The sequence below is a fragment of the Ylistrum balloti genome, unplaced genomic scaffold (genome assembly GCF_031769215.1).
Source record: "Ylistrum balloti isolate Yb309-2 unplaced genomic scaffold, AGI_CSIRO_Ybal_v1 Utg371510, whole genome shotgun sequence".
NCBI lineage: Eukaryota > Metazoa > Mollusca > Bivalvia > Pectinida > Pectinidae > Ylistrum > Ylistrum balloti.
Window position 1 is genome coordinate 146,863 of NW_026782780.1, and position 17,823 is coordinate 164,685.

Here is a 17,823-nt window from a genome sequence, read left to right on the forward strand (position 1 = left end):
ATGCTTTCACCTATTTTTTTTCTCTTATCACAACTCACCAGCACTGAAGTAAATACTGACAAATGTGACCAAACCCGTAACTCACCTCTGTTCCAGGATCAGCATCCTCAACCTTCGTCTCTTTGTCAGTACTCGATCCAAATAACCCACCAAGTGTACTGCCAATCTCTAGTTGTTTGAAAAAAAAACAGATGTTATATTGAAATTTCTGTAAATTAAAAAAAGGAAAAAAAAACAACATATTGGTAACACGTTCAAATCAAAATATTTACGACCAATTGCCCAGTATAACAGAGAAAAAAAGCGGTTTCCTGTCACTAAAAAGAGGTATTTTTTTGTGTAATGAAGAAAAATTCAAGAATATCTTCCCAATTTTAAAGAGAACATAAAGCAATTTTCTAAGTATAAAGACACAGGCTACTGTAAAATTCAGGTAGAAAAACACCCAACAGACACCGTTTGGGAAGGCGCAGGAAAATAAAATAATGTTAATGATAGTTTTGTGTTACTATTTTTACTCTCTTTATCAAAAACCATGTCATTTTGAGGTGTGGTCTACTTGTATTAGCTGTTGGCTGTTTCACTGAACAACATATGGAAGGCCCATAATATGCAATCCAGAGGAATAAGGTTTAAAGTGTCTTGTCCTAAGGATACACCCATATCAGCAAAGATTGGTCCCTTTACCAGCTTTCTGAGAAGCACAAACTGCCCGGGATTGGAAGTGTAATCTTCACCCGAGTTTAAGTTAATTCTTTAACTGACTAAAATATTGCGGCTGCAAACACATTGACAAAGTAACTCTTTTCCTCTTCGTTAAGAGGGGTGTGTAAATGGTATACATTGTATGTAGTAGTGACAATAATTTAGGGATTTGTTTTTTCATGTTTTCAATTAATTGTTTCTGAAGAATTTTTTCCAAGGGAGATAACATACTTGACCATGTGGATTCCTCTTCTGCTGGCCCCTGTCTCTCAAACACCACCTCAGCCTGAAATCATTTAAACTTTAACATTTTCATTGACCATTACAAGTGTGACCTTTAACTGTTCCTGGGAAACACAAATTGTCACAGATAGGAAGCCTTGAACCTGCGCCTCAGATCTTCACAAAGGTGAAGTAGGTCAACGCTCTGAACCACTGTGGACCCTTCACTTTCTAAAAAGTGTGATATAATCCATTCTTTATCTACGTACTCATTAAAAAAAGAAGATTGAGGGTGTAGTAGTTAAAGGGAAGGATGAGGGGTGTTGTAGTTAGAGGGAAGGTTGAAAGGTGTAGCAGTAAGAGGGAAGGTTGAGGGGTGTGGTAGTTAGAGGGAAGGTTGAGAGGTGTAGTAGTAAGAGGGAAGGTTGAGGGGTGTGGTAGTTAGAGGGAAGGTTGAGAGGTGTAGTAGTAAGAGGGAAGGTTGAGGGGTGTGGTAGTAAGAGGGAAGGTTGAGAGGTGTGGTAGTAAGAGGGAAGGTTGAGAGGTGTGGTAGTAAGAGGGAAGGTTGAGGGGTGTGGTAGTAAGAGGGAAGGTTGAGGGGTGTTGTAGTAAGAGGGAAGGTTGAGGGGTGTGGTAGTAAGAGGGAAGGTTGAGAGGTGGAGGGGTTAGGTAGTAAGAGGGAAGGTTGAGAGGTGTGGTAGTAAGAGGATAGGTTGAGAGGTGTGGTAGTAAGAGGGAAGGTTGAGGAGTGAAGCAGTAAGAGGGAAGGTTGAGAGGTGTGGTAGTAAGAGGGAAGGTTGAGGAGTGTAGTAGTAAGAGGGAAGGTTGAGGGGTGTGGTAGTAAGATGGAAGGTTGTGAGGTGTAGTAGTAAGAGGGAAGGTTGAGAGGTGTGGTAGTAAGAGGGAAGGTTGAGGGGTGTGGTAGTAAGAGGGAAGGTTGAGGGGTGTGGTAGTAAGAGGGAAGGTTGAGGGGTGTGGTAGTAAGAGGGAAGGTTGAGGGGTGTGGTAGTAAGAGGGAAGGTTGAGGGGTGAAGTAGTAAGAGGGAAGGTTGAGAGGTGTAGTAGTAAGAGGATAGGTTGAGAGGTGTGGTAGTAAGAGGGAAGGTTGAGGGGTGAAGTAGTTAGAGGGAATGTTGAGAGGTGTAGTAGTAAGAGGGAAGGTTGAGGGGTTAGGTAGTAAGAGGCAAGGTTGAGGGGTGTAGTAGTAAGAGGGAAGGTTGAGGGGTGTGGTAGTAAGAGGGAAGCTTGAGAGGTGTAGTAGTAAGAGGAAAGGTTGAGGGGTGTAGTAGTAAGAGGGAAGGTTGCGGGGTGTAGTAGTAAGAGGGAAGGTTGAGAGGTGTGGTAGTAAGGGGGACGGTTGAGGAGTGAAGCAGTAAGAGGGAAGGTTGAGGAGTGTAGTAGTAAGAGGGAAGGTTGAGGGGTGTAGTAGTAAGAGGGAAGGTTGAGGGGTGTAGTAGTAAGAGGGAAGGTTGAGTGGTGTAGTAGTAAGAGGGAAGGTTGAGGGGTGTGGTAGTAAGAGGGAAGGTTGAGGGGTGTGGTAGTAAGAGGGAAGGTTGAGGGGTGTGGTAGTAAGAGGGAAGGTTGAGGGGTGTAGTAGTAAGAGGATAGGTTGAGAGGTGTGGTAGTAAGAGGGAAGGTTGTGGGGTGTGGTAGTAAGAGGGAAGGTTGAGAGGTGTAGTAGTAAGAGGAAAGGTTGAGGGGTGTAGTAGTAAGAGGGAAGGTTGCGGGGTGTAGTAGTAAGAGGGAAGGTTGAGAGGTGTAGTAGTAAGAGGGAAGGTTGAGGGGTGTATTAGTAAGAGGGAAGGTTGAGGGGTGTGGTAGTAAGAGGGAAGGTTGAGAGGTGTAGTAGTAAGAGGAAAGGTTGAGGGGTGTAGTAGTAAGAGGGAAGGTTGCGGGGTGTAGTAGTAAGAGGGAAGGTTGAGAGGTGTGGTAGTAAGAGGGAAGGCTGAGGGGTGTAGTAGTAAGAGGGAAGGTTGAGGGGTGTAGTAGTAAGAGGAAAGGTTGAGGGGTGTAGTAGTAATAGGGAAGGTTGAGGAGTGTAGTAGTAAGAGGGAATGTTGAGGAGTGTAGTAGTAAGAGGGAAGGTTGAGGGGTGTAGTAGTAATAGGGAAGGTGAGGAGCTTAGTGGTAATGAATTCTCCTTTCACCTAGACCTCCTGAGTTGGAATATTTCAGTTTCCCGTCATATCATAATGGAAGGCAGTGTCAGTTCCTTATTTCAGCCACTAATTAATTACTATGGGAACACATTTCCAATCAATTACAGGTGCTGATAAACAACAACTGATCACTAACTTATACTGTATAAAGTGTTGGTTTGGTGGCTGACTCAGCTATTGTTGTCCAGATATGTACATGACAGCTTCTTGTTTCTACTGCTGTGCATCAAAATCTATCTAAATGGCTTGGAACAAACTATAGCCATACTTCTGTCCCCAAGACCTTGTGCTCAAAGTAGGCTCAGATCTTCAGAACATTAATTTTACTAAGACAATGTTCTACATACCTTATCCATGTGAAGTATACCGCTCTCGTCCAGTCTGAAGTGTGCCTTCACTCCTTTACTGTCGGCATCCTCAGCGTGTTTACTGTAGGCAGTATCTACACCAGTAACAGTGTAGGTGGCCAGCAAAGGATTGCCCATGGATCTGTAACACAACACATGATCTTTACCTGGGAATGAAATATAATGAAGTAATTAAACAACTAAAGCTGTATTTGAGAAGTAACATTACAGTAACAGGAAATGATTCAGATTAAACAAAGGCTTGTTGAAAACTGAAAGTTTGTAGGGCTTACAATACCTCTATAGACAGTGATACACTCACCTGACCTCTTCTTCTGACAGGAAGGATAGGTCACTATAAGTCACATTGAAGGTGAAATCTTTGACGTGTTTGTTAAATGTCATCACTTTTTTCTGTGGAAATGGATTCATCCGACCAAATAAGGTTCTCTTCACGGTCTTCTGCTTCACTGCACTGTCGTCTTGTCCTGCTGTCTGCCTGGCGAACTCAACCTGGACAGAGGTTACACAGTCAACGATTAATTACTGATAAAGCGTAAAAGACTTAGAATGGCTTTACCGTCATGTCAATACTTACGGATATAGGGAAAATTGTGCCTTCTTTTATTCCGAACATTTTCACTTTGAAGCCTTTACCAAGGTGAGCAGCTTGATACACAGCACCAAGGGCTGCAGCTTCATCACTGTTGATACTCTTCCCAAGCTCCTGCCTACAAAAACATGAGCCCATCAGTCGGGACAGTTGTCAATAATCTATCTATCAGTCATCACCTTACATCAAATACTTGTTTCATTTCCATCAATTTCGCTTCCTTATGTGTCAAATTTATTTATTATTGAGACGTTGAAATCTGGATAAAGTGTGACCTTCCTTCTATGTATGGACATCAATTTTACTATTGTCTTTGAAAGAATCTTTCTAAAGCTGAAATCATTCAAGTTCAAGTACACTATATAAGTTACCTGGTATTGTGATGATCTGTACACTATATAAGTTACCTGTGTGTATTGTGATGATCTGTACACTATATAAGTTACCTGTGTGTATTGTGATGATCTGTACACTATATAAGTTACCTGGTATTGTGATGATCTGTACACTATATAAGTTACCTGTGTGTATTGTGATGATCTGTACACTATATAAGTTACCTGTGTGTATTGTGATGATCTGTACACTATATAAGTTACCTGGTATTGTGATGATCTGTACACTATATAAGTTACCTGTGTGTATTGTGATGATCTGTACACTATATAAGTTACCTGTGTGTATTGTGATGATCTGTACACTATATAAGTTACCTATGTGTATTGTGATGATCTGTACACAATATAAGTTACCTGTGTGTATTGTGATGATCTGTACACTATATAAGTTACCTGTGTGTATTGTGATGATCTGTACACTATATAAGTTACCTATGTGTATTGTGATGATCTGTACACAATATAAGTTACCTGTGTGTATTGTGATGATCTGTACACTATATAAGTTACCTGGTATTGTGATGATCTGTACACTATATAAATTACCTGGTATTGTGATGATCTGTACACTAGATAAGTTACCTGTGTGTATTGTGATGATCTGTACACTATATAAGTTACCTGTGTGTATTGTGATGATCTGTACACTATATAAGTTACCTGGTATTGTAATGATCTGTACACTATATAAGTTACCTGTGCGTATTGTGATGATCTGTACACTATATAAGTTATATGGTATTGTGATGGTTTGTGTTCGGTACACAGTGCAATAGTATATTTACCGTCCTAAGAACTCGCTGAGTATGGTCTGCACTTTGGGAGTCCTGGTCCCACCGCCAAACAAGATAATTTCTGTGATTTCTGGCTGTAACAGAAACAGCAATCAACTAACAAATTCATCTTCAAGATAGAAATTGAAAAACTCTAAAAACATTTCTACAAATTAATAAAGTTATTTTAAAGATAAAATCTGAAAAACTCTAAAAAAAATGTCCACTTCTATGACAGCTTTCTGATGAGTAAAATCAATGTTATTTCGTGGCCTTTGATATTGCCTAAAGATGTTCCAGATGAATTTGGTTAAAATCCATTACTGCATTAATCCTGCTTATTTATCTCAGATAAATTATTTCTGATGTCTGATCCCTTCCAGTACAGGACAACTAACAATTTCATTCAAATCACATTCATACATCATTTCTTCTAATTTCTTTCCGTAAAATCCTCTGAAATTTCAAAATTTTTGAAACAATATTAATTTTCCTTTTTTTTTTGCTCTGACAATCGAATATATTGATTTTTGTTCTAACAAAATGTCCAAATTCAAAATGTTTAGACAACAGGTGAGGCACAATCAATAAAGCTGCTAAAAATAGCCATTTCTCACACACTTCACAAAGTGATTCTGTTTATGACAGGGAAAGATAACTCACACTGGGTAATGACACCTGACACAGGTAATAATGACAGTAGGGACACATTATAACATTTAAACACGCTATTGATTTTATTTGTAACTATGTGTGAAAAATGATTGAACATGAGTTTGTCCTGTGGACAGGATTAACATAACCCACGTGTAAGGTTTGATTGTCCTCAGTAAGTCTCGAGCTGACCAAATTCTTTCACTCCATTTGAAATATACTGTAGGTCACTTACATTTTGCAAATACTCTATTTTAATTTCACAATTTCCTCTTCTTGCACATGAATGCGAAAATATATCTGATGTGAAATGTAAGTGACTCACCAGTTTCCTTATCAACCTACCAGTTTCCTTATAACTTTCCAGTGGCCTTGGTAATTTACCAGTTTCCTTAGTAACTTATCGGTTTCCTAATTATCTACTTAGTTTCCATAGTAACTTATCAGTTTCCATAGTAACTTATCAGTTTCCTTAGTATCTAATTAGCTTCCTTAGTAACTTACCAAAGTCACTTGAGATATCTTCAATGCATCTTCGATTGGTTTAGTGACTCTTTTCATCAGATCCATTGTCATACCTTCTAGTTCAGCACGTGTGACCTTCACCCTGAAATCTTCATTGTCCAAAAGTCCCTCAACCTACAGAAGACAAAGGCTTGGTATTACCATCAGAGATCTCTACAGGTAAACATAATAAACAGATTTAAATGGAGAACTAAAAACCTAAATCTGCATAAAAATGGAAATTTTATTCTTATTTATTAATGAAGAAAACCAATTTTATTTAACTTTTGTGAAATTCCATGATTAATAAAGATATTTCTTAAAAGTAAGATATCATTCAGTCACTCACCTGTGCAAAATGATCATTATTGGCACTGAGCACTTTCTTCACCCGTTCTGCCTCCTTGAAGAGTTTGCCCATGGCACGTGGACTCTTGTACACATCCTCCTTAGTTTTCTTTGACTTGGTAAAAGATTTTGCTAGGTGATCGCGCATCCTTAGGGTAGCCTCAAGTCCACCAAGGTTCTTGTCATATCTATAACAAATAGAAGGAAGGGAGATAATTCATCTTCATGGTAAATTCTTGTCTACCAAGATTCTAGTCTATAACAAATAGAAGGGAGATAATTCATCTTCATTGTAATGTCTAATCTTCCAAGATTATTGTCATAGATGTAACACCCTCAATCACCAGCTGAGGTATAGTTTCAACCCTAGTCAGTGCCTACCACACACCTTGATCATCATCTGAGGTTTGGTTTCAACCCTTGCAGTACCTACCACACACCTTGATCATCATCTGAGGTTTGGTTTCAACCCTAGTCAGTGCCTACCACACACCTTGATCATCATCTGAGGTTTGGTTTCAACCCTAATCAGTACCTACCCTACACCCTTGATCACCAGCTGAGGATTCGTTTCTACTCGGGTTCCTTCCTTCATCTTAACCATTTGATAACCTGAGGAAAAAGACAAACAAAATTTCATTCTTTCATTTTTATTTTCCATGTTATTAAATATAATGAGTGAATTAAACTGATTTCCTCAGCCAAGAGTAGTGCAGGCACTCCTGTCTTAATGCAATTTTATTTTCCCATATTTGTTACTATACCTGTATAAAAAACTCATCAGGTTTCCATTATTTCAAAATTTCAAAGATGCTTCTTAATAAAAGTTAAACTATGAGTCACTGTTTACATCATGATACCAGCCATAACCTTATAATAAAACATTTCAAGATTTCCTCCTACAGAAGACTCCACAATTTACACCAAAAATCTTAAACATATAAAACAATTTTCTAAGCATCAATAGGTTGTAATCTGGTTTAATAATTATTTTATTGCAGAAAGTTCGTACAATAGGATTGGACACAAATTTTACCAACTTATAAAGCCCTCTCCACTACAGTTTATCCACCAATACTTAAACAACAAGCAGTGTAACAATAAATATATAATAATAAATTTTGATTGAAACATAAGGGAAGGACTGAAGAGAAGGAAGGAGGGAAGAAGGGAGTATATAGGACAAAGGAGGAAAGGTGGGGACATAGGAGGAAAGGTGGGGACAAAGGAGGAAAGGTGGGGACAATGGAGGAAATGTGAAGACAAAGGAGGAAAGGTGGGGACAAATGAGGAAAGGTGGGGACAAAGGAGGAAAGGTGGGGACAAAGGAGGAAAGGTGGGACAAAGGAGGAAAGGTGGGGACAATGGAGGAAATGTGGGGACAATGGAGGAAATGTGAAGACAAAGGAGGAAAGGTGGAGACAAAGGAGGAAAGGTGGGGACAAAGGAGGAAAGGTGGTGACAAAGGAGGAAAGGTGGGGACAAAGGTGGAAATGTGGGGACAAAGGAGGAAAGGTGGGGACAAAGGAGGAAAGGTTGGGACAAAGGAGGAAAGGTGAGGACAAAGGAGGAAAGGTGGGGACAATGGAGGAAAGGTGGGGACAAAGGAGGAAAGGTGGGGACAAAGGAGGAAATGTGGGGACAAAGGAGGCAAGGTGGGGACAAAGCAGGGAAGGTGGGGACAAAGGAGGAAATGTGGGGACAAAGGAGGAAAGGTGGGGACAAAGGAGGCAAGGTGGGGACAAATGAGGAAAGGTCGGGACAACAGAGGAAAGGTCGGGACAACAGAGGAAAGGTGGGGACAAAGGAGGAAAGGTAGGGACAATGGAGGAAATGTGAAGACAAAGGAGGAAAGGTGGGGACAAAGGAGGAAAGGTCGGGATAATGGAGGAAAGGTGGGGACAAAGGAGGAAAGGTGGGGACAACAGAGGAAAGGTGGGGACAAATGAGGAAAGGTGGGGACAATGGAGGAAAGGTGGGGAAAAAGGAGGAAAGGTGGGGACAATGGAGGAAAGGTGGGGACAAAGGAGGAAAGGTGGGGACAATGGAGGAAAGGTGGGGACAATGGAGGAAAGGTCAGGACAAAGGAGGAAAGGTGGGGACAAAGGAGGAAAGGTCGGGACAATGGAGGAAATGTGAAGACAAAGGAGGAAAGGTGGGGACAAAGGAGGAAAGGTCGGGATAATGGAGGAAAGGTGGGGACAAAGGAGGAAAGGTGGGGACAACAGAGGAAAGGTGGGGACAAATGAGGAAAGGTGGGGACAATGGAGGAAAGGTGGGGAAAAAGGAGGAAAGGTGGGGACAATGGAGGAAAGGTGGGGACAAAGGAGGAAAGGTGGGGACAATGGAGGAAAGGTGGGGACAATGGAGGAAAGGTCAGGACAAAGGAGGAAAGGTGGGGACAAAGGAGGAAAGGTGGGGACAAAGGAGGAAAGATGGGGAAGATGTTGTAACACCTACCTACAACTGTGGCGGTAGTACTGGTCGCTCCCATGTCATAAAACATATAATACTGCATCGTGGAGTTGAAGTTTTTTCTTCTGAACACTCCATAGTTCAAGGCAACTGAAAATATAGAAACATTGCATTTGATTATAATTTTTATAGAAAATATTTTATCAAATATTTAACAGACATGAATGACATGCTGCTACGTATATCAGAGTGATCAATCGGTGTTATATTTGTTATGATACTCCGGGATACTTTATAGAGAGTCATTCATTTTCATGGGGATTTTATCATCACTGAATTAGTGATTACTCTCAACTTACATGTCAATGAAATGATATAAGAATATAATTTAATGAATTAAACTCCTAACAGAATTTGTGAACAATATTTATTCATGAAATCAAGTGCCAACAAAAATGCAAAATTTTGTTAAACCACAAAATCTGAGCTCAATGAAAACGAATGGTTTTGGAGTAAATGAAGACCAAAGCTACAAGAGGATCTGGAGATAGAATATGAGATCAGAATGGGACAAAACAGACATTCACCAACAGTATAATCTATTGTGCTATAGTTATAGTTGTGTAACAGAACATCTCTGTTACAAATGCACTCATTGTAGTTCTTCGTTTTATATCTCTGTCTGTGATAAACCTACCTGCAGCATTATCACTCAGGATCTGTAGAATATTGAGATCAACCATTTCTGCAGCTTGTATTATAGCTTTTCTTTGTGATTGGCTGAAAAATGCTGGGACTGTAATAACACAATCTTTGATTGGCTGATCTGAAACAAGAACAAGAAACTTACAGGTCGGCCATCTCAGGTGACTGTAGTACAGCAACCTAGTCAATATCACAAGGAATTGAATCCTGGAACATAACTCCAACACAGATGTAAGTCATCATATTAACTTTCAAAAATCAACTTCAACTAGAAAAAATAGTTATCATTTGATCAACGATTTTTATTTTTTCTCTATTCAATGGTTACCAACAAATGAAAAAAAAGCTCAGGATCAATTTTTTTTTTAAAATTCTAGTGTAATCAGTCAACCAATGAAATTGTCAGATGTCATTTTTCTCTACATGTTTATGTTAACAATTGACCAATGAAATTGTCAGATGTCATTTTTCTCTACATGTTTATGTTAACAATTGACCAATGAAATTGTCAGATGTTATTTTTCTCTATATGTTTATGTTAACAATTGACCAATGAAATTGTCAGATGTTATTTTTCTCTATATGTTATTTTTCTCAGATGTATTTTTCTCTATGTTTATGTTAACAATTGACCAATGAAATTGTCAGATGTTATTTTTCTCTATATGTTTATGTTAACATTTGACCAATGAAATTGTCAGATGTCATTTTTCTCTATATGTTTATGTTAACAATTGACCAATGAAATTGTCAGATGTTATTTTTCTCTATATGTTTATGTTTTGACCAATGTATGTTTAACAATGAAATTGTTGTTATTTTTCCTATATGTTTATGTTAACATTTGACCAATGAAATTGTCAGATGTCATTTTTCTCTATATGTTTATGTTAACAATTGACCAATTAAATTGTCAGATGTCATTTTTCTCTATATTATTTATGTTAACAATTGATCAATGAAATTGTCAAAAAAACAGATGGATTAGCAATAACAACAATTTTACCTGCAAATGTCTCAGCATATGCTTTTGCTTTCTCTAGCTGCATGGCTATTAGTTCTTCAGGACTGTATGTAGAGTCACTGAAAATCACCAAAGTAAATGTTAGAATGTTACCTCATTTTTATCAACCGTAGAACAATCTTTACAGAAATATAATATTAACACTCAACTTTTAAAATTGTCACTACATGTATACAGGATTTTCCATAAAAGCCGCTCGCCTGCTAATTTGACCGGCTACTTTGATCATTTGGCCGCCTACACCAATCCAGTTCCAGACTACATGTACAGGGCAGCCTACCCCCACCTCGCCGTGTTGCGACTCGGATCAGCTGGCTTTGCCAGCCTCCTTCTTTCACTACACAGCCTACTACTAACAAAATTATGGAAAACCCTGCTGTATAAATATGTAACATGTTACTGATTTAATAAATGATAGGTTTTTTGGGATACATTGGGTTTACCAATTTTCAACTTATCAAGCTCAAACTAATTTTCATGACAAACACGGTCAATGTTTACACATTTCTAAACTTACTGTAAACATATATATTTACGTGTTGAGTTCATTTTAGTACTTTTGGCACTGAAAGTTCTGTGCTAAATTAAGGTTGTGTTAATTAGTTTCTATATGTTGTGTATTCTACAGTCATAGTGGACACATGGGTTCAATTATGTGGTAATTTGCCATAAAGTATAAATATGCTAAAATTTTATTGTCCTGCATTAAATGTGTCACAGTATATAAGACCATCTGTTATAAGATATATGTAAGACAAATTATATCCAAGTAAAAAGATATAGGATATTGGTTCCAGTTTTAAAATCAATAATTGGATATACTTAACTGATTAACAATAATTGATTTCCTGTTTTAACTGCAAAATAATTTGAATAGTTTGTTTCTTGTACTAAATAATTATAAATTTTGAAATCAATATTTCCATTTATATCTTCTACATATTGAATCTCAGTGATAAAAATCTAAATCAGCCATTATTTCCGAGATCTCGGAGTCATTCCAGATATTTATCATCAGGTGAAAGTTTATCATAACCTACATTTAAACTCACTCAAATAGTGACATGGTTCAGAATATAAACATGTACATGACGTTATTCTAAATTTATCTGATTTATGAAAATTACAAGATTTATCTAATTACAGGGCTGCTACACTTCCTCGTCTAGATTATAAATTTTTTGTTGATCACTTTGGATTTTCCTTAGTCGCCTCCTAGGCTTCAAACTTTAAGGCCTTTTCATTACTGACGAGTCCTAGAAGGACGAAACAGCTGTATAACGTAGAATCACTGACGAGTCCTAGAAGGACCAAACAGCTGTTTGATGCAGTTTAATCTAGTGTCTGGCTTTACTATTCAGGAATCAATATATTGGTCTCCTTTCACAAAATAATTTTCTTATATTTTTAATTAATGACCTATCACTAAAAGTTATGACAAAAAGATGAGAATTTTCAGTCATACCACTTTTCAGTTTCACAAGATAAACTTACTCCTCTAACTGAAACAACACTGTGCCCCTGTCCTCGTCTTTGATAAGATTGTAGTATGGGAACCGCTTCCTGTAGAGCTCCACTTGTGGATCTTCATATTTCAGCCCTACGATGTGCATCAGATACCAGAAGGCCTTTTTAGGGAAGCGGACACCCTGTGTCAATCAGAAATCAAGAGTTAAGATACTGGTAATGTGTTGGGTAGCTGGTAATGTGTTGGGTAGCTGGTTGCCAAGCTCTGTCCTGATCCATGACAAAATCTGTTGTTACAGCTGAACATCTTTGAGAACAAAACCAGAACACTGTGAGATTGTGCTTTACCATGAACAGTGGAACCCTGTACCATGTTTACGTTTGTTGTACATGTTTTACTATCCCAGTCAGTAAAGCACCTCCAGGAAAGAGATTTTACCTATGATCTGAGTACATGTTTAACTATCCCAGTCAGTAAAGCACCTCCAGGACAGAGATCCTACCTCTGATCTGATACAATGACTTACTGTATTGACAGCCGCCTGTCCATAGTGTCTCTCACCATCTCTCATGGCCACCATCGACGCCGTCTTCCTGGAGGACTCACTGAAAAAACACAACAAACTTTAAGTGTCTCAGATTAATGTACAGACACAGAGAACAAACCAGACAAGGACAGATATCTATATACAGTCCCACAGAAAATGAAATCACTATCTTACCCTCATCCTTTTTTACTGTGTAGAGTTATCTCCCTTCCAGAATATGCCAATAGACTATATCCAGGTCTATTAAAGCTTCTGGTTCAATTGTTATAAACTTTGTAAACATGAAAAGTAACTTCGATTACAAATTTTGTTATGTATTTGTGTATTAGTGCAGATTTTAACCATTTTGATTTGAGTTTTTGGCTCTGTGTTGTAATTAATATATTTTCTACAAATAAAGTATCTCTTATTTTTATATTTATACATTTGTGTAATTTACAAATGATTTTAGAAAATGAAATACTTACTCATTCAGCACAATTTCCATTGGGACTCCAGGCTATAACATAAAAAAGTGTTTTTTTCACTACTTGGAAATTCATTAAACTACAAACAAAATGTACTTTATTTTCAGCATTTAAACCAATGTTACAGGATGTTAAATGTTGAATCGGTGTTACAGGAATTATAGAATAATGATTCAGGAATATCAGGCATGTTTGATGAAAAATAAAAATAAAAGAAAAGAACTGAAATACTAATCACTGAAAGCAACAATGGAACTCCAACCTATACTCGCCAGAAATTTAGAGGAAATGAAGTATGTAATTTACAACAACGTCTCTAAGTGGAATATTGATTGGAATCAAAGTATATACCTTGACAAGAGCAATCTTTGTATATTCACTGCCCAGATCTATTGCAATGACAGCTAAATTGAATCCCACTGTAAATACAAAAAGGTATAAATCACCTGTTATCAAAATTAAAAATCATCTCGGTTATCAAAATACAAAATCATCTCTGTTATCAAAAGTCAAATTTATCTATGTTATCAAAATTAAAAATCATCTCTGTTATCAAAAGTCAAATTTATCTCTGTTATCAAAAGTCAAATTTTTTTCTGATTTTGAAAGTTAAAATAAGTTCTGATATTGAAAATTCAAATTGTTTTTGATATCAAAAGTCAAAATTACTTCCAACATCAAAAGTCTGAATTATTTCTGAAATCAAAAGTTAGAATTATCTTTGATATTGAAAATCTACATTGTTTCTGATATGAAAAATCAAAATTATTTCTGATATCAAAGGTTAAATTAAGTTCTGATATAAAAAATCTGCTGTGTAAAATTCCTTAAGAAACTCGAACAGAAATGCAATTTGAAATGTTCCATGCATTTTAAACTTAAATTTACATGTCATCTGACAAAACTTTCAGACGCTGATTTGTATTAAATGTCAAGTAGAGTTGAGGGTTAAATGTTTTATATGTTGCATCCAATATGAGAATTTTTTGTTATCTGTCAAAAATTCTTTATTATCTAAATAATTCATCAATGTATATTTCTGGCTGTAATTTGAGTTGACCCTTTTCATTGAACAATTTCAGAAAAGACCATGTGTTTTCTGCTGGTGCAGTGACATCACACTCGCCATTCCTGTCAGTGTCTGGAGTTTGATGCCCGCATCAGATGCCTAACCATGTGGGTACTCTGGGTTTCCTCCCACAGTCCTTGAAAACATCCATGTTTGTGATAGCTCATGGTTTTTTAATTTTGTGCCGGTCTATACATTGGTATTCATGTGTCTAAAAACCTTTCGTACAAATCTGTTAAGATATTCAATATCACTTTATATTTACAAAACTGTACCCTGATTACACACATCACAGATACTTCTATATATCTGAGAAATCAAAATGTGATAGAGCTCAAAGACATCTGTACGTATCCCAGCTCTCAGCCTACTTGGACACAGACAATGTTTTATACATACCTGTCAATGATACATAGCAGCACAGAACTGTAGTGATGGCCAGTAACTGGCCCAGCCTGGGCATCATCATCCTGGTCAATTAAAAAATGAGATACATTTCAACATTTTATGAGATTTTAGAAAAACTAGCTTCAACAAAGGAATGCAACTGTGAAAAAAGGACAGAACCATTACAATTTTGGAATCTGTCATTGTCTGAAATTTGAAAATTTCTCTCAATAAACAAACAAAAAATAATAATCTTTAACATTTAAATCCAAGATGGTTTTCTGTCTGCCATTTTGTTTGTTCAGATAATTCACAAAAATCAAAATGGCACATTAGGGGCCAACGGTAACCTACATATGTAATCAGAAAAAGATTCATCAAGAACTTCCCTAGAAATAGCAATTCAAATTTTCATGGTCAAAACCTAAAATGGTCATCTGTTAGCCATTTTGTTTTCTGATAAACAGCAACAGACCAAATCAAATCTTCGTAACAAAATACTAACACACACAAATACAAAATCATATCACCTACACTTATCAAAGATATTTCCTCTTACACATATACTCACTCAGGATTAAATATATAAAAAAAACAACATTGTACATCCTAAACAAAGAAAGAGAGAGAGAGCGAGAGAGCGAGAGAGAGAAGAAGGGTTATAATCATTATTAAATAAAAATAGCACTAATTTTGTGGAAATCAAATAAATTTAAAGTCAGTTTGATAAAGTCAAAGCCATGGCCATTGGGAACAGACTTGTGAGCATACATACTATAGTTCTAAAATGGGCATTTCTCAAATTTTGTTAAGAGCATATAAGTATAAGAGCATTTAAATTAAGAGATTTTTTTAGACATCTTGACATATAAACATAGTGTTTAATGAAAATCAAAATTTCGTTATCTACAGTGTTAGCATTAGGATGGATAATTCCAAATAAATATGTTTCTTTGTTTATCCAAAAAAAGGAATCAGAAGAATATCAAGAAGGGATTCAAATCTCTCCAACATGTTAGAACTATAATGATCGCAGACATGATCATTCTATCTGGTACATTTTTTTCATAGAATTGATCAATGCTTGTACATCAAACATACTGTGATGAACATTTGGCTGACTTATATGGTATCAAATAGTAGACGGTAACAATAAGAATGACAGGAATGAAAACTAAACTAAAACTAGTTTAAGTGATATGTTATCAATGTAACACTACAAACTTAAATATCAATAATAAAGAAGCTAAATGTTTATATCAGTTGAGTATTAGTAATGCACTTTCCATTCACTCATTCCCCGAACAGATGTTAAAGGTTAGGGGGTCATGACCTGCCTGACCATTTCGGTTTTCCACTGGTAATTCGTTTTCCCCACAGCGATATCCCTAGCATGGTTTCATACGGGTCAACAGGAGTGATTATTATAATTCGGAGAATTAGTTTTGAAAATTTTGTAAAGTGAAAAAAAAATCCATATTTCACCAACTTAACAAAAGGAGGATACTCCGTTAGCTGAATGACAAAGAATTAACACCAACGTATAAGCCAAATAGACCTGCCCATCTCAGTGAACGAAATTTCTCATCTGATACATCTATAGACACGCTATTCGTTGGATAACTGAACGATGTGATTGTGAAGTGTACCTGAGGAACACCAAATAAAGCTAACAAGCATACTTTTCAACATATAAAATGTCACTCACATAATTTCAATTTTACATACTCAGGTGGGACGGTAACGTTTTTCATGACTTACCAAACATGTATAAAAATGGCCATACATAATACATTGATATATCATACAGCTTTGTAATTATAAATAAACAAGATGGTCAAAAACAGCTGATCGACTGCTGTTGGTGAAAGACACGTGGACATTTCGACCCATTTTTGTGTCAAAACACGAAATTGTTTTAGCATTAAAGTTGTATTATATCCAAAAAAACTATTTTCCTGGTTACAAATATACTTACCTCTTCGTTTTGCTGGTAAATCGGTATAAATAATGGAATTCGACGTGACAGTAACAATATTTTGTGAACCGGCAAAGTGTAGAAGCCGGTGTGGCGCAATGTGATTGGAAGGGATATTTCTTTCGAGTCTGCGCAATGACGTTGCTACACGTAAACTTCCGGTGGTGATTATAATAAACGAATGGGAAAGCGGTGTACGTACACGGCGATATAGCAGAGATATCTTGGATTATGATGAATAACAGTAATATTTCGTAAACAACAGTTTGTGTGTATATTACTCTGAATTACCTTAATTTGTTCTGTTACATGGTAATCAGTAATTACACAGGGTTCTATCGACTAACAACCAGAAGCCCGAGCAACAATGCTGTAATGTCACCTCGATCTGTTAAACGTCAGACTACTACATGTGTGTAAACCTGAGACTCTGGATCCAAATAATATCGGAAAAACATCAACACAAATATTGGTAGCTTAGAGGTGTTTACAGAAATATATATTGTCTTGCTCCTACGTATAGATGTATGTTACGATATCAAGATTATCGCTATGTAATAAAGGGAAGGAAGTAACTTTGAAAATCAGAATTTCTAATAAAAGGAAAAGCTAAATTCGTAATCATTCTAAAAGAAGAAGAAGAAGAAAAAACAAAAAAAAAATGGCAACATAATTATAATATAAACTCAATCATCCATAAACAAAATACGAACAAAAGAAAGACTTACATGGTGACTGCTTAAAAGTACCAGGAGAGTAAGACCAGGTGTTCTGGAATAGCAAGTGTATTCTGCTTCATAGATGACACACACCATTTAAAGAGAGTAAGTTATGAGAACAATGCATACACCAACGAAACCAACAGACAAACTAACGAACATCAAACACGTCCAGCTTCATATCACACAACGGAACCAACAGACAAACTTACGAGCATCAAACACGTCCAGCTTCATATCACACAACGGAACCTACAGACAAACTAACGAACATCAAACACGTCCAGTTTCATATCACACAACGGAACCAACAGACAAACT

General features: G+C 36.9%; 1 protein-coding gene across 1 annotated transcript in view; it reads right to left on the reverse strand.

Annotated features, from left to right (window-relative positions):
- The window catches only part of LOC132562773 (hypoxia up-regulated protein 1-like), a 31,237-nt gene extending 14,372 nt beyond the window's left edge, over positions 1-16,865 (reverse strand). Inside the window, exons 1-18 of the mRNA XM_060227537.1 lie at positions 16,784-16,865; positions 14,818-14,888; positions 13,701-13,768; positions 13,350-13,381; positions 12,862-12,940; positions 12,362-12,516; positions 10,850-10,926; positions 9,836-9,964; positions 9,184-9,288; positions 7,263-7,335; positions 6,725-6,911; positions 6,376-6,510; positions 5,230-5,312; positions 4,032-4,164; positions 3,756-3,946; positions 3,434-3,575; positions 937-991; positions 86-168 (exon numbers count right to left, since the gene is read on the reverse strand). Coding sequence (XP_060083520.1) covers positions 86-168; positions 937-991; positions 3,434-3,575; positions 3,756-3,946; positions 4,032-4,164; positions 5,230-5,312; positions 6,376-6,510; positions 6,725-6,911; positions 7,263-7,335; positions 9,184-9,288; positions 9,836-9,964; positions 10,850-10,926; positions 12,362-12,516; positions 12,862-12,940; positions 13,350-13,381; positions 13,701-13,768; positions 14,818-14,887 — 1,797 coding nt within the window. The 5' untranslated portion in view covers position 14,888; positions 16,784-16,865. The remainder of the gene's footprint in view (positions 1-85; positions 169-936; positions 992-3,433; positions 3,576-3,755; positions 3,947-4,031; positions 4,165-5,229; positions 5,313-6,375; positions 6,511-6,724; positions 6,912-7,262; positions 7,336-9,183; positions 9,289-9,835; positions 9,965-10,849; positions 10,927-12,361; positions 12,517-12,861; positions 12,941-13,349; positions 13,382-13,700; positions 13,769-14,817; positions 14,889-16,783) is intronic.
- Between the last annotated feature and the right edge of the window lie 958 nt (positions 16,866-17,823).